General features: G+C 41.6%; 1 protein-coding gene across 1 annotated transcript; it reads left to right on the forward strand.

Annotated features, from left to right (window-relative positions):
• The first annotated feature begins 1,257 nt into the window (after window positions 1-1,257).
• NRIP3 (nuclear receptor interacting protein 3) lies at window positions 1,258-27,235 on the forward strand. The gene is made up of 7 exons (XM_046015744.1): window positions 1,258-1,491; window positions 20,215-20,376; window positions 20,864-20,946; window positions 22,917-23,056; window positions 23,631-23,683; window positions 23,799-23,893; window positions 24,194-27,235. The coding sequence occupies exons 1-7, from the start codon at window positions 1,318-1,320 to the stop codon at window positions 24,207-24,209; spliced, it is 723 nt and encodes a 240-aa protein (XP_045871700.1). The 5' UTR covers window positions 1,258-1,317; the 3' UTR covers window positions 24,210-27,235.

A 27,235-nucleotide genomic window follows, 5' to 3' on the forward strand; every position in this document is an offset into this window, starting at 1 on the left:
CACTAAATCCTACCCCTGAAACTAATACTATACTATATGTTAACTAAATTGAATTTAAATAGGGTGGCTGGATGGCTCAGTCAGTTAAGCGGCTGTCTTCCGCTCAGGTCAGGATCTCAGGGTCCTGGCATCAAGTCCCACATCTGGCTCCCTGCTCAGCCGGGAGTGTGCTTCTCCCTCTCACTTTCCCTCTATGCTCTCCCTCTCTTTCTCAAATAAATAAATAAATAAATAAATAAATAAAACCTTTTAAAAATGTTTAAAAATTTAATTTAAATAAAAAAAATTTAAGTCTATTAGTTTTTAGGGGGGTTGGTTGTTTTTTTTTAAGAATGGGTTGAGAGTGAGTAGGAAAGACTCAAAAGAATACTAGGTTCCTGTTTCTCCTGGAAATTCTGGAGAGTAGAGGCAAAGACCCTCCCTAACGGTAATCCTGAATCGCTGGCTGTGATAAAAGTGCTCTTCTAGCCGGTGTTCCGAAGAGCAGGTGTGGGCACGCACTCCTGTGTAGTTGCACGGAGGCGGGGACCACAGCCACTCCTGGGCCCTAGGCTGACCCCGCGGGTTTCCAGCCGCCACTGCGGCCTGGGCTCGCAAGTGCGGAAAAAGGGTGCCAAGAGCCAGAGCACTGGAGTGGGGTCCCCGGAAAGCCGGTTCCCGCCCGCTCGCAGGGGCTACCCCCTCCCCAGTCACGTGGCCTGGTGGGTGGGGACCAACCTGAAGTTGCAGAAATCCTGAGCCTTCCCAACTCTCAAGTGCGCTGTGGACGCTGGGGCTCCCGGAGGGGCGCGGAGGTGTGAATTTACACCGCGGAGCAACTGCGAGGAGGGAGGGATTTGGGGCATGGCGCAGCTGGCGGTGATCCCGGGGTCGGCCACGTCGTGGCCAGGTGAGCGTTGAGTCGCGGGCGGCGGCGGCTGGGGTGGGAGAGTCTGCTCCACCGTGGGGCCACCACACCCTATCCCGGTGCAGGGGATGCAGAGGACCCACAACGGGAGAGGCAGTTGGGTAAAGCGGTCCTGGTAGACCCTCGGTGCTCTGAGCCAGTCCAGCCCGCGTTACCCTTACCCGCGGGTCCTTCCTTTCACGGAGGCGGCGCGGAAACCCACAGCGCGGGTGGAGGCCCGGGAGCTGCGCTCTAGGTGGGGCACCGTGCTGGCTCCGCCCCTCCGCGCGCGCACTGGCTGCTCCCCGTGACGTCACGCTCGGCTATAAAATGCTCGGCGCGCGGCTCTTGCGGCGCTGGAGGAGCTCGAGGCTGAGGGTAGCCGGTGAGCGTGGAGCAACCGGGGACGCTGGGCCTCGGGCGCCTCAGCGATGTTTTACTCAGGGCTCCTCAGCGAGGGCGGCCGCAAGGAGACGGACATGCGGGAGGCGGCGTCGCTGCGGCAGCAGCGCCGGATGAAACAGGCCGTGCAGTTCATTCATAAGGACTCCGCCGACCTGCTGCCCTTGGACGGCCTCAAGAAGCTGGGCTCGTCCAAGGACACGGTGAGCCCCCGCGGCCGCGCCCGCCTCTGGATGCCCGCGCGCGGCGGCCGGTCACCTTCGCGCGGTGCAGCTCCCGGGGCCCGCCCTTGGCCGCTTTCACTGAGTCACCGGCCAGGCCCCCGCTCCCGCCCCTTCCTGGCGCTGTCCTCTCTGTTGCTATTGCTGTTCCGAATTCTTCATCCAGCATCTCCCTGCTTCGCTTTCCCTCGGGATTCCGTCGTAGCTTTACCAGCGGAGCGCTGCCTTCCGCTCTGCCTCTTCCCTTCGTGCCTCTCTCCTCTCGAGTAGGAGACCCTGCCCTGCCCTCTGGCCCTGTAGTCGCTTTTCTTTCCTGTTATTTTTACTCGTAGTACCGAATATGATTGCCTGATTGAGCCTGGCTTGGCCGGGCTGGTTGGTCCAATGACCCAGACAGAGGTGATTCCTAATGGCGTTTGGGAAGGAGAGGTAGAAGTGGGAATGGGGAGGGGGTGGTCTCTTGGCAGTCACCATACCCAGATGATTTTGTTAAATCCTTTTCTCCCTATGCAAAATCAACTTTTCCGTTTGATTTTGGGCTTATCTGCCTTAACCTTCCATGGTGGGGGGGGGGGGGACGTGAAGGAGGTTTCTTGAACCCCAAACATCTCTTAAGCAATCTCATCTCTCCCCCTACCCACAAAGCATGAATAGAGAAAGGAAACCAGGCTGTTCCATCTCACTCATCAGTTAACGTCTGGAGCTGGAGCTGGTGCAAGCTTTTTTTCTGGCAGGGTCTTTTTTTGCCTTAAGAAGGAGGAACTCTAGGACAGGAGGTCTGAGTTCAAAGACCATGTTGTCCTCTACAGGGGGTGGGTGGGTGGTCCAGGGTCACTAAAGAACCGTATTTGACTCATCCTTCAGTCACTGTAGTGGTACTGGGCCAAATATATGTTTAGCTTTGTGGCTTTATCTGAGTTTTCTTTTCTTTTCCTTTTTATTTTTTTTAAGATTTTATTTATTAACTGACAGGCAGAGATCACAAGTAGGCAGAGAGGCAGGCAGAGAGACAGGAGGGGAAGCAGGCTCCCCACTGAGCAGAGAGCTTGACTCGGGGCTCGATCCTAGGACCTGGAATCATGACCTGAGCCGAAGGCAGAGGCTTTAACCCACTGAGCCACCCAGGCGCCCCTCTTTTCCTTTTTAAAGATTTATTTTTATGAGAGAAAGAGAGCCCACGAGAGCATGGGGGAGGGGCAGAGAGAGAGAAAAAAAGAGAGAATCCTCAAGTGGCTACCCTGCTAATTGTGAAGCCCAACACAGGCTCCATTCCAGGACCCTGAGATCATGACCTGAGCTGAAATTAAGAGACAGCTGCTTAACCACCTGAGTCACCCAGGTGCCCCTATCTGGAGTCTTGTAGTTTTCTCGAATTTCACAATCACTGTATGCATCTGGGCAATAACTTGTGAAGCATTAGTTAAATGTTGTTCAAATGAGGTAGGTGCTCTGTACAATTTTTTCAGTATTTTTTTGAGATTTTGGAATATTTAATTTGGCAGGGAAGGAAGAACGGTATCATCATATCAGATACAAACCTGATATTAGTATCTGTCATTAGAGATATTTTTTTAAAAAGGAAGTCGATTCGGAAGTTCTTCATAGTCATCTGGGGTTGCCATTTAAAACCCCAGATGAGGCGCCTGGGTGGCTCAGTGGGTTAAGCCTCTGCCTTCAGCTCAGGTCATGATCTCAGGGTCCTGGGATTGAGCCCCGTATCGAGCTCTCTGCTTGGCAGGGAGCCTGCTTCCTCCCCTCTCTGGCTGCTGCTCTGCCTACTTGTAATCTCTCTCTCTCTCTCTCTCTGTAAAAAAGAAAAAAAAAAATAAAAAAAATAAAACCCCAGATGACTATGAAGAACTTCCGAATCGACTTCCTTTTTAAAAAAATATCTCTAATGACAGATACTAATATCAGATTTGCCCTCTCCCATTTTGATAAAAAATAATTTTAGTTATTTTTGGTTTGTTTTTATAAGATTGTATTTATTTAAGAAAGAGAGAGAGCACAAGAGAGGGGAGCAGCAGGCAGAGGGAGAGAGAGAAGCAGGCTCGCCACTGAGCAAGGAGCCAGACTCAGGACTCTATCCCAGGACCCTGGGATCATGACCCGAGCCAAAAGCAGCTGCTTAATTTACTGAGCTACCCAGGCACCCAATTTTAATTATTTTTGGGCAGGGGTGGGCTACCAGGTTATTTTGCTCTGTTCCCCCTTCCCCCCCACCCAGGTAGTTTTCCTGCTAAAGCCACAGGATATTCAATCTAATTTATGCTCACTCAGAGTGGTGAGTGACTGAAATACATTCCTAGAAAAGAGAACTCTCTTTTTTCCCTTCTTTCAATTTAAAGTAGTCTCGTTTCATTTAGCAAACCAGGTCTAAGTCTTCCTTTCTTCAGACCAAAATAATCCTAGTTCCTAGAAGCCTCGGGAATAAATAAAGAGGGAGTATTTAGGAAAAGAAGTAAAGTGTGGAGCGTTTTTCTTCCCCATAGACTGGATTTAAGAAATGGTTGACATTTGGTTGTCTTGGGCTTTCAGAGTTCCTTGGCCCTGAGGAACTACCACTCTATCCTTCTGCTTAGCATTCCTTATATTACTTCATCCTGTGTAGGAAGAATTCCATCTGCTCTTCTGACTCCAGTCTGTGTCAGTTGAGCCACACAGGAGCTGATAACATAAAACAGGCAGTAGGCTGGAATGAGGAAACATCCTTAAGAAGGAAGTTATTGCCATAGGTCTGACACACAGCAGTTTACTGTGAGCCGCTGAATTGGGGTTCACACTTACTCTCCCTCCCCACCTCCATCCCCACCGTTGGCATGGACTTGATATCCCTTTCTCACTGTTCTCACACCCTTAATGTGCAAATTATTGCACAGAAGAGCTAGAACAGGTCACAGAAACCAAGGCAGATTGAGGTAGGGAAAGGAAAGCTGTGAGTACTGAGGTGTGGTGGCATGATTAAGCTCTCTTAGAACTGATGTTGCTGCCTCAGTACACTCTAAGAAATAACCTTATAAGTACCTGATCACTTTACTTCATGGAAACATCTGGTAATACAGACCAGTGTTGACTCAATTTCCTCTCACCGAAGTGAAATTCTGAGGATGCCAAAACTGATTGAATACGTCTGTAGTGCAAACTAAACAGAAGAGGGAAAAAGGAATGGATGGCACTAGAAGGAGATAGGGTAAAAGGACAAATTAGGTGTTCGTTGTTGCTGATGGTACAGAAATAGAGGACAAATTAGTTTTAATTGACTCTGGGGTTTGTGCCAGTGGACTGTGGGTTGTTTTCCTCACATTAGTGACCTATATTAGAATTATACTCCTGGGTTTTATGAATTATCTACCTTTACCATGCTATTTCTGTAACATTCACTATTTGATACCAGCCTCCAACTTTTTGTTTGGATTAGCAGAAAGCACCCATAGGCAATCAGATGTGGTCTTCTGTTGGCCCCAGGGGAGTACATTTGTCCTATTCCTGTTTGTGTGTAGTTGGCTACTACAAAGTCTAGTGTGGATATTAATCCTATTTCTTATGTCTGATTATCTTATTTTGCTTATCCTTCCATTTTGTGATGGCTTTTTTTCTGTATTAGATTAAGAACCAAATTCAGGGATATGAGTATTTTATGTGATTTATTATTTTTTTAAAAGTTGATGAAGCTGGGGGGGAAAAATCTCCACTCTTGGAGTTTTGGCTCTTGTAATTTCTTTTGTCTTAGCTATCAGTTTCATAAATGTTCTTTTCATTGAGGTAGGGACTTTTGATTTTTAAAAACAGTCTCATACTTTGGAAACATTGCCAAACTGCTTTCCTATAGAATTGGTCAATTTATATCCCACCAGCAACATGAGAGCCTCACTTCCTGGTTTCACCTCTACCTAATAAATATCAAACAGTATTACTGAAAAAGTTTTATGAAAGTGAAAAATGGTATTTTTGATATAAACAAAATAGTCCTGTCCCCCAAAAAACAAAAAGCAAAACAAAAAACAAACCAGTCCTCTCATGATGTTTTCCCTGTATGATAATATTACTGAGCATCAGGCCACATCCTTAGTTGTCCAGGAATAGAGAGAGCATTTTTCTTTCCTATCTATGATTGATTCTGCTTACAGCCAAATGCTTTAGAATACTCACTAGAATTAGGAATGGAGGCTAGAGCAAGGATTATGGAACACAGCAAAGCAAACTGACCATGAAATAACTAGCTCTGTACTCTGAATATTTGATCTACCTGATCAGAATGCCACAAGACATCCATAATACCACCGGTTTTGAATCAGAGAACTTTGGAACTTTAGAAGAAGAGCATGAAATACCAATATAATACCAGGATCTGGTGCAACTGAAGATTTCCAGAGCCATGATTGTGTCCTGATTATAGGAAACATTATTTGAACATTTACTTTGTTCAGGATACAGTGCTAGGTGCTCAGACCACGAAGAAGATAGCAAAGTTTCTTTCTACGAGAAGTATATATAGATTAGGGGGAAGGACAGGATAGATTCATTCATTTATTCCACAAATATTTATTGAATGCTTATTACATGTTGGTCAGTACTCTAAGCATTAAAGATATGATCGTGAACATGGGGCACCTGGATGGCTCGGTCAGTTAAGCATCTGTCTTCTGCTCAAGTCATGATCCTGGGGTCCTGGGATCGAGCCCTCTGTCGGACTCACTGCTCGACGGAGAGCCTGCTTCTCCCTCTCCCTCTGCCTGCCACTCTGCCTACTTGTGTTCTCTCTGTGTCTGTCAAATAAATAAATAAAATCTTAAAGAAAAAAGATACAATAGTGAGCCAAAGTGGAGTTTCTGTCCTAATGGAACTTGTATTGTTGTGAGAGGAGAAGACAGAAAATAAAAACAAGTAAATATGTAATATAACAAGTAGCAATAAGTGCTATGGAGAAGATGAACCAGGATAAGGAAAATAGAAAGTACAATGCCAGGGTAAGGTGGAGTGCAAACTTACTTTATAAAATGTAGTCAGGGAAGGCTTCTCTGATAAGATTACATTTTAGAAGATACTGAAGGATGTCAGAGAGCAAAATATCTTGGGAAATAATGTTTTAGACAGAAGGAACAGGAAGTGCAAAGGCCTGAAGTGTCAGTGTAACTGATGTGATTGAAAAACTGTAAGGTCATTGTGGCCAGAGCAAAATGAGCAAGTGGGAGGGTGAGAAGAGATAATATCAGAGGAGTAGTGGGAGGCCAGACCACTCAGGGCTTTATAGGTCATTGTACAGATATTGGCTTTTAATCCATTTTGGGAAACCAACAGAAGGCTTTGTGCAGAGGGGTAACATGACGTGACCTATTTTATAAAAAGATTATTCAAACTACTGTGTGGATTAGGCTGAAGAGGGGCAAGAGTAGAAGCAAGGAGACTGATTAGAAGGCTGTTATATGGTAATCCAGTTGACAGATGAAGGTGGCTCAGAGCAGTGTGATGGTGGTGAAAGGGACCGGGAAAGCCCTGGATATATTTTGAAGGTAGGCTGACAAGTTTAGTTGACAGATTGGATTAAGGATCTGAAAGAAAAAGTAATCAGAAATGACCTTAAGGTTTTTGATCTAACAATTGGAACAATAAAGTTGCCATTTACTGAAATGGGTAAGACTACAGGAAGAGCAGATTAGGGATAAGGAATAAGAATCAGGAATTTGATTTTTGAATGAGTTGAATTTGGAATATCTCTTAATCCAGTGTAGCTGTTGAGTAGAAGGGTCCACAAGAAAATAAATAACACCACCAGGAAGTCTATGCTAGTTGCCAAGGTCTTACAGTCAATAAGCATTAGAGGAGCTCAGAGAAATAGGTGATTACTCTGACCTGATGGTACAGTAGTGATGGAGATCAACATTTGATTAGGTTCGTCATTTTATGGTGAGTCAGCCGACTATGAGTGTTACAGAGAGGAGGCTATTGCCAAATTGTGCCCTGTAGAACCTCAGAGTAAGAACTTAATAGTTTATCTGGTTCAATCCCTGCCTATGTGTGAACCCTTCCTTAAAAAATGCAGTCCACCATGGGCACTGTCTCAGACCAATCCACAAAGCAGAAAACAATCAGGAATAAGGCTCTTCTCTTTGAAATAACATATTTGTGGGTCACACAGAAGGTCTAGCGCAATATGACAGCCTGCTTTAGATACATCCTCATGTGTTTTTGAGCAACTGTAAACCCAGAGAAAACCTGTCTATGTTTCCAGGGGATAGAATGGGTTGTATATTCAGCTAGTACACAAAGAAGAGAAGGCACAGATACTGGTGCCTCTTTTAGATTTCCAATACCTGATAGACATATATATTAGACTTGAAATGAGAGTCAATTGGGAGTACATGTTTATCTACAAACTTTAAATAAGGACTAAAATGGAATAGGATGATTTCATGTCCTTTTAAGAAGAAAAAGGTGAACGGTAATCAGCTTCAATTTTAGGGCAACCGTGAGAGTTTTAAATATATATATATATATATATATATACACCAACACAATATATATATACACAAACACACACAAACATATACTTAGCAACATCTGAGTGCTTACTGTATACCTGACACAGTGTTAAGTGCTCCATATGGATATCTCATTTAATCCTCACAGATACCCTACAAAGTTTTTACTAACTTGAACTCAACTTTGTCTGACTCTAAAGATATATTTTATTTTGTTATTTTTCTTAATTTAATTTAATTTATTGATAGTTGACAAGTTTAATAAGCAAAGGGAACTTACATATGAGGCTTGTCTTGAGCATCACTAAGATGAGTAGATCCATATGTAATCAAATATATTATTGCTGTTAATATTTTGAAAACACTGTTATCTGTTACATTAATTAAGAATAAGAAGAAGGGGGGCGCCTGGGTGGCTCAGTGGTTAAAGCCGCTGCCTTCGGCTCGGGTCATGATCTCAGGGTCCTGGGATCGAGTCCCGCATCGGGCTCTCTGCTCAGCAGCAAGCCTGCTTCCCTCTCTCTCTGCCTGCCTCTCTGCCTACTTGTGATCTCTCTCTGTCAAATAAGTAAATAAAAAATCTTTAAAAAAAAAAAAAAGAATAAGAAGAAGGAAGATTTTATTTTAGTTTCACTTACTGATTTTACAGTGGTCTTCCTGTCTTTATAGGGGTTCAGTTTTCTGACATATAATTTTCTTCTCTAAAAAACTTCTCTAATATTTCTTGGAAGGCACATCACTAGCAACAAATTTCTTCAATTTTTGTTTTTCTGAGACAGCCTTTATTTCTTCACTTTTGAAGGAAAACTTAGCAGGTATAGATTTTGAAGTTGGTGGGGTTTTCTCTCAACAGTTTATTTTTATTAATTTTAATTTTTTGTTTGAAAATAAATGACACTATTTTTATATTGGTATCAGGTGTACAACATAGTGATTCAGCTTCTCTATAGGTTATGCTTTACTCACCACAAGTGTAGCTACCATCTCTCACCATACATCGCTATTACAATATCATTTTTTTTGCCTTTTCTTCTCATGACATATTCATTCCATAACTGGAAGGCCATATCTCTCACTTCCCCTTCACCCATTTTGCTCACCCCTCCCACCTCATTCCCTCTGGCAATCATCAATTTGTTCTCTGTATTTATAGGTCTAATTCTGTAAAGCATATATTTTAAACACTACTCTAAGCAAGGGTTGGCAAACTTTTTCTGCAAAGGACCAGAGAGTGACTATTTTCAACTTTTCAGCGCAAACTGTCTCTGTTTCAACTACTCAGCTCTGCTATCATAATGCAAAAGCAGCCATAGACAGTAAATGAGTAGGGTTGGTTTTTCTTCAATTAACCTTTATTTATAAAAATGGGCATCAAGCTGGCTTTGGCTTGTGGACCGTATTTGCTAATCCCTATTTCTAAGTGGTTCTAGCTGTGGTTCTATTGCTGGGTAGAAAGGTTGTGTTTCTCCTCTGGGAGTAAACGCCACAAAGAAGGTAGACTTATGTCATTTACCCTATTTTCCAGTCTGGTCTATTCTGTGGATCACAAAACTCCATTAGTTTGATTCTGTCTGGGTTCAGTGCAGATAGGTAAAGGGATTGAGAAAGTGGCCTTAGATGTCCTTCCTCAAATCATGATTTTGTGGCATGCTTGCAGTATAATCTACTTCCTCTCACCTCACTTTTCTTCCCACGCTACAGCCTGATTAGTAGAGATATTTAAGCATATTGGGTGCCAGATTGAGGAACCTCAGCTATTTCTACCCAGAATACAGCACTGCCCACAGAGCTCATTTCCTTCAGAAACTCCTGATGAGAATGAAGGTGGCACATTTGTGCTTACTGCTAAAGGTTTAGATGCCTAAGCCCTGGTTAGAGTTTAGCAGCCACATTCCAGGAACAGTAGAGAACCAGGGACTGCTTGGGTTAGTAGTTACCTTGTTGAGGTAAAGCATAAAGCAAGATCCATGTTAGGAGGATGACTTGAGAATTATGTCCAAAAGCTTACCAGAGTACCTATAGTACCCTTCTAGCTAATTACTAATGTGTATTTTGAAGGACATCAGGAAAATAGAAGACAGTTCTTAGAAAGCTGATTATTTCAATAAACATAAAAATAAACTGCTTAAGTAAATTTACAAAGCAATAGTCAAGGAGTGGGAAAGTAGGTAGTACAAATTATATAATGTGTAAGTATTGTAGGGATTCTGAAAGAAAGAACTAGATGATGTTAATCAAGAAAGGGTTTTTAAAGAAGTAAAGTATTCTTTGCTTTGTTTGTTCAGTAGTGTATCAAGAGCTAAGGATACAGATGTGATCAAGACAGTTAAGGTCCCTGCCCTTGTGGAATTAACAATCTAGAGGGGGAGTAAAATAGTAAACAGGTAAATAAGCAAAATAATTTATAAATGTTATGAAAGAAATAGTGGGATATGTTAATAACTAGAGTGGTGGGGTACCTACTTTAAATAGTATAGGCAAGAAGGATATCTTTGATGCAGTGACATTTGAGCTGATGAGAGCAAGCTAACTATTTGAAGTGTTAGTGGGAGAACATTTCAGGCAGAGGGAATAGCAAGTGCAAAAGCACTGGAATGAGAACATTTTTGAGCAAAGAGGTGTGGATGAATAAAGGGAGTGTGGCATGTATATGGTATATAGATAGAGGCTGGAGAAATGGACATGGATCAGATGATGCAGAACTATATGGACCATGGTAAGAAGTTTGAATTTTGTTCAAAGAACAATAGGAAGCCATTGAGGAGTTTTGAGTAAGGGAATGTATTATCTAACTTATATTTTTAAAAACTCACCCTGGTTGCTACATAGAGAATGAGTTGGAAGAAGGGTGAAAAGAAGAAGAAGACAAGTTAGGAGTTTTTCACAGTTCAGATAAGAAATGATGAGTCAAGAAATATATATATGGAGGCAACCTAGGTATCCATCTGTGGATGAATGGACAAAGAAAATGTGTGTGTGGGGGGTATAATATTTAGCCATAAAAAGAATCAAATCTTGGGGTGCCTGGGTGGCTCACGCTGCCTTCGGCTCGGGTTGTGATCTCAGGATCCTGGGATCGAGCCCCACATCGGGCTCTGTGCTCATCGGGGTGCCTGTTTCCCTCCCTCTCTCTCTCTCTCTCTTTCTCTGCCTACTTGTGATCTCTCTCTGTCAAATAAATAAATAAAATCTTTAAAAAAGAGAATCAAATCTTGCCATTTTTGACAACATAGATGGCCATGAGGACATTATTCTAAGTGAAATAGGTCAGACAGAGAAAGACAAATACCGTATGATCTCATTTATAAGTGGAATCTGAAAAACAAAACAACAACCAAGCTCATAGATATAGAGAACAGATTGGTGATTGCTAGAGGGCAGGTGGGTGTAATGGATGAGGGTGGTCAAATTGTAAAAACTTCTAGTTATAAAAAAAATAAGTCATGGGGATATCTGCACAGCATGATAACTATAGTTACAGTGTACAACATATCTGAAAGTTGCTAAGAGGGTAGATCTAGAAGTCCTCATTATAAGAAAAGAAAAAAATTGTAACTATGTGTGGTTAGGGATATTAACTAGACTTATTGTGGTGAAACATTTTGCAGTATATATAAATATGAAATAATTATGTCATATATCTGTAACTAATATAATGTTTGTATAATGTAATTATACCTAAAATTTTTTTTAAAATTGCGTTATTTAAAATAAAACTTAAAGGATGAGGACAACTAAAGTTACATTGCATTTTTTTAAAGATTTTATTTATTTATTTGAGAGAGAACACGAGTGGGGGACAGGAAAGGGAGAAGCAAGCTCCTTGACCAGTGGGCTCGATCCCAGAACCCTGGATTCATGACCTGAGCCAAAGACAGGCACTTAACCAACTGTGCCACCCTGGTGTCCCTACATTACATTTTTAAGATCTAACAAACTTTGAAACTTTTCTGTAAGTAAAAGTTTCTGTAAGAAAAAAAGTGATGGTGGCTTTGATCAGACTGGAGGTAAAGATGGGGAGAAGTAGATCAATTCTAGATATGTTTTAGAGGAAGCAACAAAAGTACTTTGGGAGGGAGGGCTAGGGAAAGAAAAGAATCAAGAATGGATGGGTGTTGGGATACCAGTCTTTTCCCTGGGATGCTGCTCCCCCTGCTTGTGCTTGGTGCCATTTTACAAGTTGATGGAAAGGGAATGATCCAGAGTGTTAGAAGTGAGCAGGACTTTGAAGCTCAAACTTATTTTATTACTGATGAAGAAAGCAAGGCTTGAGAAAAGTAAAGCAAGATTAGCGATTTGCCCAAGGTAGTATGTGACAACTGGTCATTTTTCTGAAAGTAGAAAGACTTCAGTCTCCCTGCTCACCAGGGAGCTTGGTTCTCCCTCTGCCTCTCTCCCAGCTTGTGCGTGCCCTCTCCCTGTCAAATAAATAAAATCCTAAAAAAAAAAAAAAGTAGAAAGACTTCATGGAGGAATAAAGGTAAGATTGGGAAGGAAGATGAGTGGGTAGTTAGTGGAAGACCTTAAATGTTAAATTGAAGATTTTGTGATGGGGCGCCTGGGTGGCTCAGTGGGTTAAGCCGCTGCCTTCGGCTCAGGTCGTGATCTCAGGGTCCTGGGATCGAGCCCCGCATCGGGCTCTCTGCTCAGCAGGAAGCCTGCTTCCTCCTCTCTCTCTCTCTGCCTGCCTCTCTGCCTACTTGTGATCTCTGTCTGTCAAAATAAATAAATAAAATCTTTAAAAAAAAAAAAAAAGAAAGTACCTGTGGAATGTCTAAGTGGGAAATTCAAAGTGGCAGTTCAAGCTGTGCGTCTGAAACTCAAAAGTGAGGTCTGGGCATGAGATAGTCATCATCATAAAATCATCATTTCATATGCAATGAAAGTAGATAAGGTTGCCTTGAAAGGATATGTACAATGAGAAGAGGACCAGAGACAGAGTGATGATTTAAGAAATGACCAGAGGCAAAAAACTGGTAAAAGAGATGGAGAATAGACAGAAAGGTGATTTTAGAAGCCAGTGAGGAGAGTGTCAATAAAATGGAATGTTGAGTTTTACTGTAGTATTGTTTCTAATGATTGACATGTGGAAATAATCTAAATGTCCGTTAATAGTTGAGTAATTAGGGGCGTCTGGGTGGCTCAGTGGGTTAAAGCCATAAAGTTCAGGTCATTATCCCAGGGTCCTGGGATGGAGCCCCACATCAGGCTCTCTGCTCAGCAGGGAGCCTGTTTCCTCCTCCGTCTCTCTGACTGCCTCTCTGCTTACTTGTGATCTCTGTCAAATAAATAAATAAATCTTTAAAAAATATTTAAGTAATTAAATTGAGGTGTATTTGTACCACAAACTCAAATGTCTGCAAAAAATGTGCTTTTTTTTGTTTTTTTTTGTTTTGTTTTTTTTTAAAAGCATTCTATTTTTGGGGGGGGGCACCGGGTGGCTCAGTGGATTAAGCCGCTGCCTTCGGCTCAGGTCATGATCTCAGGGTCCTGGGATCGAGCCCCGCATCGGGCTCTCTGCTCCACAGGGAGCCTGCTTCCTCCTCTCTCTCTGCCTGCCTCTCTGCCTACTTGTGATCTCTCTCTGTCAAATAAATAAATAAAATCTTTTAAAAAAATAAAAAATAAAAGCATTCTATTTTTTTTTAAGATTTTATTTATTTATTCGACAGACAGAGATCACAAGTAGGCAGAGAGGCAGGAAGGGAAGCAGGCTCCCTGCTGAGCAGAGAGCCCGATGCAGGGCTCGATCCCAGGACCCTGGGATCATGACCTGAGCTGAAGGCAGAGGCTTTAACCCACTGAGCCACACAGGCGCCCCAAAATGTGCTGTTTTTTAAAAGATATTTTATTTATTTATTTGACAGAGAGAGAGATATCACAAGTAGGCAGAGAGAGAGGTGGAAGCAGGCTCCCCGCTGAGCAGAGAGCCCGATGCGGGGCTCAGTCCCAGCACCCTGAGATCATGACCTGAGCCGAAGGCAGAGGCTTAACCCAATGAGCCACCCAAGTGGCCCAATAATGTGCTGTCTTAAAATGCAGAAAGTAGTGGGCTGAATTGGTGATAGGTATTAAGGAAGATACATGTTGCGATGAACACTAGTGTTTTATATGTAAGTGATGAATCACTAAATTCTATACCTGAAACCAATTTTACCATATATGTTAAGTAACTAGAAGATAAATACTTGAAAATAAAATAAAATGCACAAAGTAAGGCAGATGTAAGAAAATAGGTGCCAAGGTGGTTATAGGGTGAGCTGGCATTATACCTGCCTAAGTTACATTGTATGTACACACACACACACACACACACATACACACACTTTGGTCTTTGCATGATTTGGCTGATACTGTGGGATAGCTAAATCATCACCCGTTCTCCGCCCTTTTCTTTTTTCTTTCTTTTTTTTTAAGATTTTATTCATTTATTTGGCAGAGAGACAGAGATCACAAGCAGACAGAAAGGCAGGCAGAGAGAGAAGGGGAAGCAGGCTCCCTGCTGAGCAGAGAGCCCGATTCGGGGCTTGATCCTAGGACCCTGGGATCATGACCTAGCCGAAGACAGAGGCTTAACCCACTGAGCCACCCAGGCGCCCCTCTCAGCCCTTTTCTATCTGCCTGATTCCTCTATAGAGATTAGAAAAGCTGGATTCTCTCCCAACCCCCTTTTAGTTAAGACTGTCTATGAGAATTCTGACCAAGAAAGATTTAGGGAAAATATTGAGGGGATTTCTGGGAAAGCTTTGCTCTCTTGATAAAAGGGGTAAATGTAGTCCCTTCCTTCCTCCTACATGTAGATGTAATGCCTGGAGCTGGGGCACCCATCTATGATCATGAGGGGATATCCAAGAGTACAGAGACAGTAGCCCTGAAACTGCTAAACTGCTGAATTATTGCTAGCATTTGCCTACCTCCAGACTTCTTGTTATATGAGAAAAAATACACCTCCATTTAAGTCATTGTAAGTTTGTTTTTCTTGTGACTGAACACTTTCCTAATATGTCGGATGTATTTTTTCACTTAATATTTATTTTTATAAAAAAACATATGTCTAGGGGAGCCTGGGTGGCTGAATGGGTTAAGGCCTCTGCCTTCAGCTCAGGTTATGATCCCGGGGTCCTGAGATCGAACCCCACATCGGTCTCTCTGCTCGGCGGGGAGCCTGCTTCCTCCTCCCTCTCTCTGCCTGCCTTTCTGCCTACTTGTGATCTCTGTCTGCCAAATAAATAAATAAAATCTTTTTTAAAAAAAGTATGTCTAGGGGCACCTGGGTGGCTCAGTGGGTTAAAGCCTCTGCCTTCAGCTCGGGTCATGATCCCAGGGTGCTGGGATCAAGCCCCATGTCTGGTTCTCTACTCAGCAGGGAGCCTGCTTCCTCCTCTCTCTCTGTCTGCCTCTCTGCCTACTTGTGATCTCTGTCTGTCAAATAAATAAATAAAATCTTTAAAAAAAAAGTATGTCTATAATTTAAAACTTTAAAAAAAATTTGACTGTTCCTTGTGCTAGGTATCTCCATATATCTAGGTAAATGGTGATACTACTATTTCTTGACCTATTGGTTTTACAATTATCTGTTGATTTTCTACTATATTAGGTAAGGGTTTAATTCTCTTACACCTCTTTATCATGTCCTCTCTTCTATTATACCGATATTCTGTTAAATAGCTGTTTGGGGTCCAATCAGCATTTACAGCTTGTGTTATTATGACCATATTCATATTATTCACAGCTGGCTCAAATGATGTACTATATATTTCCTTTCCCATGCAAGTATTTCTTTTTCTCAAAATTAATAATTGCCTAGTTATTTTCTCTGTAAAATTTAAATCTCCAGGAACCTTAAAACTATAGATGATGTAGCAGATCCATCTCTTTTTTTCTTGGAGACATCCTTCCTGGAGCCCTCCATCCTCCAATTTTCATTTTGTACTAGTTGCTCTCAAGGCCTGCTATACATCCTATATCCTAGATATTTCCTTCAGGGCCATTCTCAGAATGTCCTTTGCTTCTCTTTTCTGTTGGGTCCTTTATTCTTGAACTGTATGATTTTTTTCTTTGTTCATTGTTCCCCTCATATCTTTCAGTAGATTCTTGAGAATGATTGGGAATTAATTTTCCTGAGTCTTGATTTATAGTTTGGCTAGGTTAAGAAATTATGCCCTGTTAGATTTTTTAAAAAGTAGTATTCCATTGTCTTCTAGATTTCATTAATACCGTTGAATTGTCCTATGCCACTCTCTTTCCTAATCTTTTGTATTTGGATCATCTTTTTTTCCTTAGAAGCTTTTGGAATCTGTGTCACTCATAATATTCCAAAAATTCATAGAGATGTGAGATATTGTTGTGAATCTTTTTTCTTTCATTATATGAAAGGATTATATGAAGGATTTTTTTCAATCCTTAAACCCATATCCTTCAGCTCTAGCTTAGTATGGCACTCTATCCTCACCCTTAGCTGTTCTAGAAATCTGACAGGACATAATTGCTAAACTTAGACAAACTATTAACCAACCAGAGTTTTCTGAGTTACTATTTCAAAAAGAATAAACGTTGGGCACACTTCCCGGTTGTCTGGGTCAAGTAGGAGTTTTATGCAGGCTTTATACTAATCTATTTCCCACCTTCTAACAGTAGAAGTTCTAATACCTCTAACTCCTCAGCCCTTTCAGAGTTTTAGTTTGAATAGGAAAACTGCTTTTACAGCTAAACCCCAAAATATATAATAGCTCAAACGTGATAGTTCATTTTTCTTAAGTAAGAGTACTAATAGACAGGTCAGCAAGACAGCCCTCTTCCATGTAGTCACTTAGGAACCTAGGCTGACAGTGGATCTTCTGTCTCCAACATGTGACCTCCAAGGAGGTTACCCCTAGGGTCATCTCTATTCTAACCAGTCAAAAGAGGAAAAGAATGGAGGAGTATTCACAGAACACGTTTATGGGTCAAGACTAGAAGTGGTATATGTCACTTCTCCTCACATTCTCTTTGCTAGAACTCAGTCTTCTGGCCATGCCTAACTGCAAAGAAGACTGGAAAACATAATCTAGGTATTTATGCAGTAAGAATAGGAGAACATGGATTTTGGTAAACAACTGGCAATCTTCGCCACTCTAGCATTGTGTGAAGTAGAATGGTGTGAAACACTTAGCTTTCTTTACTCTTAGATCAGTTTTCACTTTTCTGTTTGCTTCTCAGATTCCAAAATTTTGTCTGTTTTTGTTTCTCCTTTTTGTTATTGTTGTTTTCTTTCTTTCGCTCTTGTATGTTTAGGCCTTTCTGACTCCTTGATTATGATTTTAGTGAAATTTTGGTTGGGGGCAGAGGTAAATGTGCAGTTACACTGTCATTTAAAATATGTCAGCATAATAAAATGACCACAGAAGAATATTCCTGAGGTTCATATGGGTTTATCAGCTGTGAATTTTCAACTCCTGAACTATACTATCAATACTTTTAGTTGTGAAAATGAACAAAAAGAATTATATGTACTGACATAGAAAAAATGTCTTTCATATATTAAACTAAAATAGAAAATTTTAGAACAGTATTATAGTATAATCCTATTTTGTATATGTTTGTAAATGTATAAAAAGTTTTGGAAAGATATACTTCTAAATTTGTATTTATTTATTCATTTATTTATTTAATGATTTATTGTTAGAGAGAGATAGAGACAGGGAGAGAGGGAACACAAGCAGGAGGAACGTGAGAGGGAAAAACAGGGTCCCCACTGAGCAGTGAGCCCACAGGGCTCAATCCCAGGACCCAGAGATCATGACCTGAGTTGAAGGCACACAGGTGCCCCTATACTTCTAAATTTAAGCGTGGTTATTTGTAGGGAGTGGGACCGAGAAAAGGTTGAGAGATTGGGAGGCCTTCCCTTTTGATTTTATATACTTTAGTGAATCTTGAATTTTTTTCACTGAGCAGGTATTATTTTTGATACTTTTTTGATTGCTAAAGAAAAGAACAAATACAGGAGTTGTCAGTAGGGTCAAATGCCTTAGAGAAGTTAAGGAAAATGAAGACTGAAAAATATCTACCAGATCTGGAAATTAGGAGATTGTTATTGATGTTGTGGGATCAGAAGTAATTTCAGTGAAGGATATCAGGAAATGTTTGGCTTCTTTAAAAGATGACCATTTGGGGCGCCTGGGTGGCTCAGTGGGTTAAAGCCTCTGCCTTCGGTTCAGGTCATGATCTCAGGGTCCTGGGATCGAGCCCCACATCGGGCTCTCTGCACCGCGGGGAGCCTGCTTCCTCCTCTCTCTCTGCCTGCCTCTCTGCCTAGTTGTGATTTCTCTCTGTCAAATAAATAAAATATTTAAAAAAAAAAAAAGATGACCATTTACGACAAGAGTGTAATTAGAGGAGCTGAGGAGGCAGGGTCTGAGGTTATGTGTTTTCTCCCCAGTATGAGAACTTTGAGTATGTTTTTATAACCTGAGGAGGAAGGAGGAAAATTTAGAAGACAGATGACTTCAAGGAAAATAATTTCAGATTTTTCCTCATTTGCCTCATTTGTCCAATGATGATTAGACTCCTTTGGAAGATTAAGAGTAGAGAAGTAAAGCTGTGTTCAGCAAGACTGATGTGGAAGGAAAGCCCCAAATTTTCACTGAGGAGGGCTTTCATTTATTGGCCTTTGAAGTCCTGTCTAATCTTCAGTTCTACAAGTTCAGCTTACAGTTGTACAAATTCAGTTGTTTCTGCTAAGCGTGGACTTGACAGAAGCAAACACCCTGCTTTAATATGACTTGAGCTAGGAATCCAGACTTATTAGTGAGAGAGATAAGAATGAAGAATTTGTTTCTTTTGGGAAGCAAATCATTCTCCAAAGAAATCTGACAGAGTTAGCACTTCCTCTAGCTCCTTATCAAGTTAAGAAGCTCTCATTTTCTCTTAAGTGCCTCTCTCTCTCCTTTTCCCAAGGATACTAATTTAGAATCTGCTTTGCCAAGAATCTGTGTATTTTGGGAATCCATTTCTTCGCCTCACCAGGGTTACAGTGAGTCATGGCTCTGACTCCATTCTTCCTGAGAAATTGTAAGGTGGTAGATAATGAAGACCTTACCAGTTCTGCCCCCTTTCCTGGGAAAATTCTAGGCTCTGAGCTTCTAAGAGTGATTTTCTTCCCCCTAAAATTGAGAGGCATCTGGTATGTGTTACATAGAAACTTGGAATCTTTCCTTTGAGAAATTTTAAATATTATTGTAAACTAAGAATAAGATGCTTGTGTATAGATATTCCTCAGGTCAATTAAGTCCTTATCATGAAGTAACTTATATTTTCTAGAGGCCACTTTGGGTAGAAAGAGCAGAGCATGGATATAGCTGCTCTGTGAACTAAGTTTTGTCAGAGAGCAGACTTGAATTCACATTCCTCATTCTGCCTCCTATTAGGTATCTTGACATAGATATAAAGTCTAATTAAGTCTCCTGTTTCTTGGTATCTTCCCCTTTTATACTCCTGCTTTTTGGCTCATTGGAGAGAGGAAGAATGGATATCAAGACTATGGCAAGAGTTTCATTATACTTCTTGAGGTCCAGAACATGTTAGTAAGGGTTATTCCTGTGGGTTCTGCCAAGTTCCCAAGTATGTCTCCTGGGAGGATTGCTCAGCAGATATGAATTCCTATCTTCCCACCCCAACCACCTCATGGGTTACTCAGCCCACAGGAGAGTCAGGCCACCAAGTTATATGCAGACTAGGTCCAAAAGATGAGACTGTAAGTCTTCAAGTAAGTCTTGAAATGGAAGTAGGCAGAGCTTCTGACAGCCAGTACTGGGTAGGTTTCTTTGGCCTGTGAGAATGAACTGCCTCTTCTATAACTTACCTGGGAGGATACATTTATTCCACATAGACTAGGGTCACTTTTCTCCTGAAATGCCCTTGTAAGAGGAGGAAATACAGCAGGCCTAGGTAATCCAAATCCCAGGGGTCCCTCAATTCTCTTTAGCCATAGAATATTCATTGGCTCTAGCCACATTTTCCAATGTTCCACCTTACTCTTTGAGTCATTCAGGTGGCCCATTACAAACTGATTTATAGTACCTGCTCTGAAACTACCAATGAAGTCTCTGCTTGAAGGAAAAATAAATAAGAAGCAAAGGTAGAGCTCAGTTATGTGAGGCTTCTTTATTATTTCTGTGGTATCTGGAGGACAATGGGAAAATGGGGAAATGACTTGTCACTAAGAATCTTCTGCTTTCTATTCCTCAAGCAACCTCATAACATTCTGCAGAGGCGCCTCATGGAAACCAACCTGTCTAAACTTCGAAGTAGTCGTGTCCCTTGGGCCTCCAAGACCAACAAACTGAATCAGGTGAAGTCTGAGGGACTAAAGAAGTCTGACGATGATGACATGATTTTGGTTTCTTGCCAGGTAATGTTCTGAGAATAGTTTTTCCAGGGTTTTCTGGAGAGTAGGATGTGGGCCCATTGTGATTCCCACAGTGGTGCCCTCTCCTCCAAAGTATATAGAGCTTGGGTCTTATCATAGAATTCATAAGTGAGTTTTACAGGAAGTGTATGTAATATTTTTATCTGTGTGCATCTTTATGGGAGAAAGGACCAAACTTTCATTAGATTTGTAAAAGGGTGTGTGACACACACACACACAGGCGCACATGTGCAATTAAGAGCTACTTGGTATATAGAATGAAATACAGAAAGTCCTTTGGGATCCTCTGTCAGCTCTAGATTCAGCGGGAAAAGGCTCCTGAAAGGAGACTCAGCAGTGGTTAAAGCTGAGACATTACCAACAGGTAATTGTGAGATGCTCTCGCCCTGCTTTCATGTGACTTCTGCTACTTACATCCTCCCCTTTTGCTTCTCTGGCTCCTGTTGAACAGTATGTTTCTTTTCCACAGTGTGCTGGAAAAGATGTGAAAGCCTTGGTTGACACAGGTTGTCAATATAATCTCATCTCTTCAGCCTGTGTGGATAGACTGGGGTAAGTAACCACTTGTGCCGGGTGGGAGTCAGGTGCTAATGCACAGTTTGCCTGAATCTATTTTAAAGTTAGAGATAGTGAGGATCTCCATCAAGGTTCCAAGAAAAGTATGCAGAGTTCAAATATAAGCTGGATTCTCAGGCACCTGGGAGAAATCAGCAAGCCAAGAAAGCATCAGATTTTCCATTAACTCCCACCTATTAATTTCTGAGCAAAGACCTTTGGGCTCTGTGAGATCCTTGGCTCATTTTTAGCCATGCCCTGGTCCTGATATATGCCCTGCAAAGACAACAAATTAGAAGGAGCAGTCCTGTTGTTATACCCCAGATGAGTAAAAGCAGGGATGTGGTTGGTCTTAGCTTACTCAGGGTCTTTCTGGAGGCCACACTGCCTGTCCGAGGAAGCATCAGTCAGATCTTAGAATAGGACCGCTATTGCTGCTGGGCATAAACCATTATAGGTGTGATCAACTAAGAGTTTCTTAGCATCTTTCCTCTTTGTAAAGAACATGTAAAACCAAGTCTTACTGTTGTCCCTGCTGGGGATTGCGTGTGAGGCAGATACCTCATATATGGAATGTCTTTGGTTCTATAACAGCTAGAATTGGGTTCTTTCTCTTTTAGTCAGAGAAAGACATTTTATATCTTTCCTCCTTTTCAGTCAATTGGTACTTTTATGTCTTTTTCCTTCTCTTTCCTCCTAAGTATACTAGCTGGACCCTAAGGTCTAGCCCAGAATCAACCCAATGTCCTTTTCCACTTTTCTAGCCCTAAGAACAACAGATCACTCCCTAGCTTAATCCCTGCATTGAAACAATCACTATGGTAGATATAATGGTTCATTCTAAACTGCTTTCAAGATGCTCATACTACTCTTAGGTAGGACTTGAAAAAGGCTGGATTTTTATAATTAGTAATCCCTGTTACCTGATCTATTCCCTTTTGTTTCTACCCTGTCCTCACCCCTCACCACCACTGTGACTCTTTGAGGCTGGCTCTATAGGTTTTGTACATTGCTATTTAGGCTTGCAGGAGAAGTCCAGGACACAAGTGCTCTTGTGGGAAGAATCCTGAGCTTTTTTATGTGGTGAAGAGATGAGATATAGTGCAACATGATGGTTCCAGGAAGACTAATAATGTCCTGGTGCATAATTAGGCAGCAGTCTGCCATGGTTCCAGAGGAATTAATAACCATCTGTAAAACTGCAATTATTTTTCTTTTGGATGAGCTATAACACCAAAAGAGAGGAAATGGAGTAAAGCAGAAGTATTGGCACAGAAAGTCCATAATTAAGTTTTTATCCACCAACCCATGATATCTTGGGTGCTTGCTGTTCCAATCTGCTTATGTAACTGTGTGAAACCTGGGTGCTGTTCCTTTCCTTCCTCCCCTGCAGAGACAAGTTAAATTAATCAAGACTTTCCCCATGATACTTCTTACTGATATCAATATCAGTGCACTTATCAGATAAGTACCAGTCTCCACTAATCTTATATCTGAGGACTAACTGAGGAGAATAAACTGAAATGGAGAAGGCAAAGAGAAAATTAGATGCTGAACGAAAAGCATCTTCTAAAATTAGGAAAAATGCCTGCCCTTTCTGACATCTTTTACCCACAGATGGGTAAAAGGACATGTTAACTAAACTGCCTTGCATATAGATGGGGATGTTAAGATGCAGAATAGGATTTTCTGAGTGTATCAACTGTCATTTTTCACCAGTACAGATAGTGACATAGCTTTTTGAGAATAGGAGTCGAATCTTTCATTTTTTAATATCCCCTGGCATATGTAGGACAAAGTTCTGAAGCAAGAAGTACAGGCTGCCTAGCACATTTTTTTTGTAAATTAATCCCAGGAAATCCCTGGAAAAGTCCAACAGTGTGTGGGTGGGGTCATATGGTAGACATTGTCCGATTCCATCAGAAACCTCTGCCAAGGGGATTCTGATATCTCCCTCTCTGGTGCAGACTCAAGGAGCATGTCAGATCTCACAAGCATGAAGGAGAGAAGCTTTCTCTACCCCGACATCTGAAAGTAGTGGGCCAGATTGAGCACCTGGTGATCACACTGGGCTCCCTCCGCCTGGACTGTCCAGCAGCTGTGGTTGGTGAGTAGAATTGAGAACTGGACCTATGGTCCCCTATTGTAAACGTCCTCCCTACTTCCACCAAACCCTCATTAAAATCTCATACTTGTAAATATTGACTTCTTCAAAAAATGTTTAGAATCACTAAGAAAAAGGAGTGTGTAATTCAGGATAAAAAAAAATGTAAGGAGTAAGAAACATTTTTGTGTGCCAGTGAAAGTGGCTCCTGAGATCTTTCTCTGACTTAGTTGGAGGTAGAGGGCTATATCCCCTTACTCCTTTGCCTGAAATTGTTAACTACCCCCATCTCCTATATTTTCCCTTATGTACTCTACTCAAGACTACTTAAGATTCCTGAGTTTTATCTAAAGGTCTTTGTCCTTTAGAGTTTAAAAGACCTAGGTTTGAATCTTGGCTCTATTACTTTTTAACTATAATGATCTGGGAAATTACTTAACATACTAGATGCTCAACAGGTGTTTATTGGATGGATGGATAGATGGAAGGAAGGAAGGAAGATTAGATGGAATCCAACGGTGATAAGGCTGACTTCTAAACCAGCATAGCAATAGTTGGATCTTAATTTTTTTTTTAGAGGACAGTGAGAAAAACTTGTCCCTTGGTCTCCAGACTCTTCGATCCCTTAAGGTAGGATTGATTCTACTTTCCCTTTGAATCTTACTTTCTGAGGCAGGGGTCCTCTTACATGGACCATTGGCCATGGGATCACTGACAGTGACCAGTGATTCTCCTTTGTTTTTAGTGCATCATAAATTTGGATAAGCACCGGCTGATCATGGGGAAGACAGACAAGGAAGAAATCCCTTTTGTGGAGACCATTTCCTTGAATGAAGACAAGTAAGTACCCAAATGGGTCAGGTCAAGTAAAATCCATTTCTCATTAAGCGGAGGGGTTCTCACACAGGATATTGGGTTGTGTCTTGCCTTTGTCCTTCAATCTTATCACAAGTACACCCATCCCCAACCCCTAGAGTTCACCATCCTAATTAACTCTCTAGCCCACATAACAGTATAAGTAGTGATGGTACTGCACAGAGTGGTGGGGAAAATAAATAGCTTTTTAACTAAAATTGTACTTGCCTTCAACATAACTTCTTTGAATTTGGTATCATTTCTTCTATTTCTTTCTCATTTCAGCACTTCAGAAGCATAATTACAGACTGCATCATGTCTGCACGTATGCACACATACCAGGTTGACAGACTGAGAAAATTGGGTTTGAACCAAATGCAGTAGCAACTTGCTGTGGACCAAGTCCTTCCCTCTAATAGAAGCTCCAGGGGCTCCTTCCCACCCAGACCTCTTTAGACTTTAGTCCGTGCTTAGAGATCTTATCTCGTTATAGCCATTGTTTTTTACTCCTCTGATCACTTAATTTATAGACCTTTTGACACTGCCAGGTCTCACTTGTGGCCTACTTCTCTGCTTCTTTCAGGAATTTGCTTTTATTAGTCATAGGGGCTGCCGGGTTCTCTTTCTCCATAGATAGACTTGCTTCTTTTCCTATAGTTAAAATGTATAATAAACAGGAAGCTGACCTTTACCTCCAGCTGTTTCAAAGAGGTGCCCGATACCTATGTCTCAGAATTAGAATTTCTTCTAATTCATTCATTGATTTCTCAAGAATAAGTTTATCTGAAAGATCCCAGAGAGATCATCTAGTCCAATTTTTCATTTATAGGTCCAGAGAGGCAAATGAATTATGTAAACTGTTATACTAAGTCAGTGGCAGAGGAACCTAGAACTCAGACTTCACAAGCCACGGCTACGTTCATTCTCCCATGCTGCTTCTTTTGTCTTCAGGCCTTGAGAGGAGGATGAAGAGGTAAGGGTTTTAAAAAGGCAAGGCAGGAAAAAAAAAAAAAAAACAAGGTAGGGGAAAAATCTGCTTTGGAGATGGATGCCAGGAGGATCTGGGTAGCCCTTCTTCCCATGTACTAAGTCTGCTAAAAGTCTCTGCCCCAAACTGTCATATTTAGGACCTTATTTTGGTGCCTAAAACCTGAGGGTGCAAAAATGAGTGAGATGACCTCTTACTCTGAACTTCTTGGTGGGCAGGAGAGGGAAGGAACCACAGACAGAAGAACATTAATCACTTTATGAGATGGAATTAAAGGCTTTGGTAAATAATCTGGGGATCATTATTAGACATTTTTCCCCCAAGATCTAGTCAGTATTTCTGCCCAGCCTGTTATTTGTCTGCCACAGACTCAAGTAGTTAAGATCAGGAATAGGGAAAGGAGATGAAAAAAATCCAAGCAGATCCAGAATAGAAAGAAGTACTGAGTATAATCAGTTGGTGGGAAGTCCTACCAATGGAAACCTTTCTGGGCTGGAGGTCAGAATGAAATTTCCAGACAGGGAATTGAAGGTTGGGAAACTCTTCTGCCTTGTTCTGCTTCAAGAAAAGAGGCAGAGCAAGAGCTGACAGTGTTAAAGACAACTTTTTCCTGCTGCGCAGTGTCTGCTGACCCTTCTCAAAATGTTGGAGATCACAGGGGTGTCTCAAAGCTTTTTTGGGGGGTGTCAGTGTAGGCACACAGATACCTGTAATGAAATCTCCCCTTCAATTTAGTCATAGAAGTACATGGAGAAGTCAAAAATAATCAGCTGCGAATATCTTCTTATGAAATTTCCAAGCCTGCCCTTAGTTCATAGCAGTAGTTTCCAGAGCATTTAATGGATCCCACTTTGAATTTTGCCAGGTCCCACCAACAATCTCGTCAAGTGTTCAGCTCCTGCCTCTATCAAACAACTCTTTGGAACTCTGAATGTTTTTAGACTTACAGAAGCTCCCTAAAGACTAGGAACTTAATGACCCCATTTGAACAGCTAGGAAGCCATACTGCAGCCTGGGTCCACCCCCAATCCCCCTTATCAGTCTTTATAGAGGAAGCAAGATGGAAAACTAAGCACAGCCACAGCAGGGAAGGCCATATCTAAACTTTAGCAGGGGTGAACGCAGCTTAGCAGCCTTCAGTGTCCCCTCCAAATTCACCCCCTTTTTGTGTGAACAGGGAGGTGGGAGGGAGGTCTGTGCCTTTCCACTGAGGCCTCTCCACTCTCTTACTCTACCTATCATGGCACCAATTTGATCTGCTCCTTATCCTAAGGCTCAGTTGAAATACTTCACCCCTTCCTGCCGAGGTTGAAAATTCTACTCCAAGCCTTGACTCTTGGCCACAAGTAAGGCATGTTGGAAGTTCCTGGGCCTGGCTTATCCTTATTTGTATTCCGTGTAGACAAGGTGAAGCCAGGAATTCTTAGGTGCTGGAAAGATGTGACTAATTCTGCCCTTTGAATTCAGGATTCTGTGGCATCAGAGGGATGATTAGATGACTTTTAGTGATCTTTTGGGCTTCTGAGAATCCATCACTGACTTTCCAATTTTGGAATAGAGACAGTTGGGGTGATCTGAGCTTAGGGTATCATAATCTCACTCTGCAGTCAGATCATTTGAATTCACTAGCCAAATAATTGTACTTTAAACCCCAGGCTTGACAGAGGTACCTAAAAGTGTCTAAAGACAACTATGGGAAGTCTTAAGCTTCATTAATCTTTAAATGCTGCCAAGTTGATTGTTCTGATAGCCCATATCTCCTTGATATTCATGAGGGAGTACCTGATCTACTTTTCAGGGGCTGGAAAGGTGAAAAGGTAAAGTTAGTTCTTCCCAGGATCCTAGAAAATTATCTCTGGCACCTCTGACTCAGGATTGGGGAAGAAAGTGTTTAGCCACACTGTGTTCTGAAGACAGGCAGTAGCAGGTAGTAAGCCTGTAGAACTAGTACCCCTCTCATTCCTTATTAGATGTCCATCACAAATACAGGAAGTTTGAAAAATACTGTTTTTGTTATTTGGTATATCTGTGCCGGAGTTATATGAGGAAAAAATGTTTTCTGACTTTTCTATTTCCTTGCCTTGCACAGACCCCACCTGGTAAGGTTTTCTATTCCTTAGCTAAAGTGTCTGTAGAATGGATCACTTATTGTGTCAGCTTCCCTGGCTTTTGTGTAATAGAAATATCTCTCCAGGCTGGAAACATGGAGGAGATGAACTGGATTCTTTCCTCCTTCTGTTGTCAGTCCTCTACATTGGCACTTCTACCTGCTCAGTGTTTCTGGCTGTGTTGGGTTTATTTGTGAGATTGATGTAACAATAAAGTGAAATCTTCCCTTC

This window comes from Meles meles, chromosome 8 (assembly GCF_922984935.1).
Source record: "Meles meles chromosome 8, mMelMel3.1 paternal haplotype, whole genome shotgun sequence".
NCBI lineage: Eukaryota > Metazoa > Chordata > Mammalia > Carnivora > Mustelidae > Meles > Meles meles.

Bases quoted from the DNA above. Each gene is read 5' to 3' on its own strand.
- NRIP3 (XM_046015744.1), top strand. From the start codon at position 1,318: ATGTTTTACTCAGGGCTCCTCAGCGAGGGCGGCCGCAAGGAGACGGAC. The intron at 23,057-23,630 runs GTGAGTAGAATT...TTTTTTTTTTAG, and splicing joins CTGTCCAGCAGCTGTGGTTG to AGGACAGTGAGAAAAACTTG. The intron at 23,684-23,798 runs GTAGGATTGATT...CTTTGTTTTTAG, and splicing joins AGACTCTTCGATCCCTTAAG to TGCATCATAAATTTGGATAA.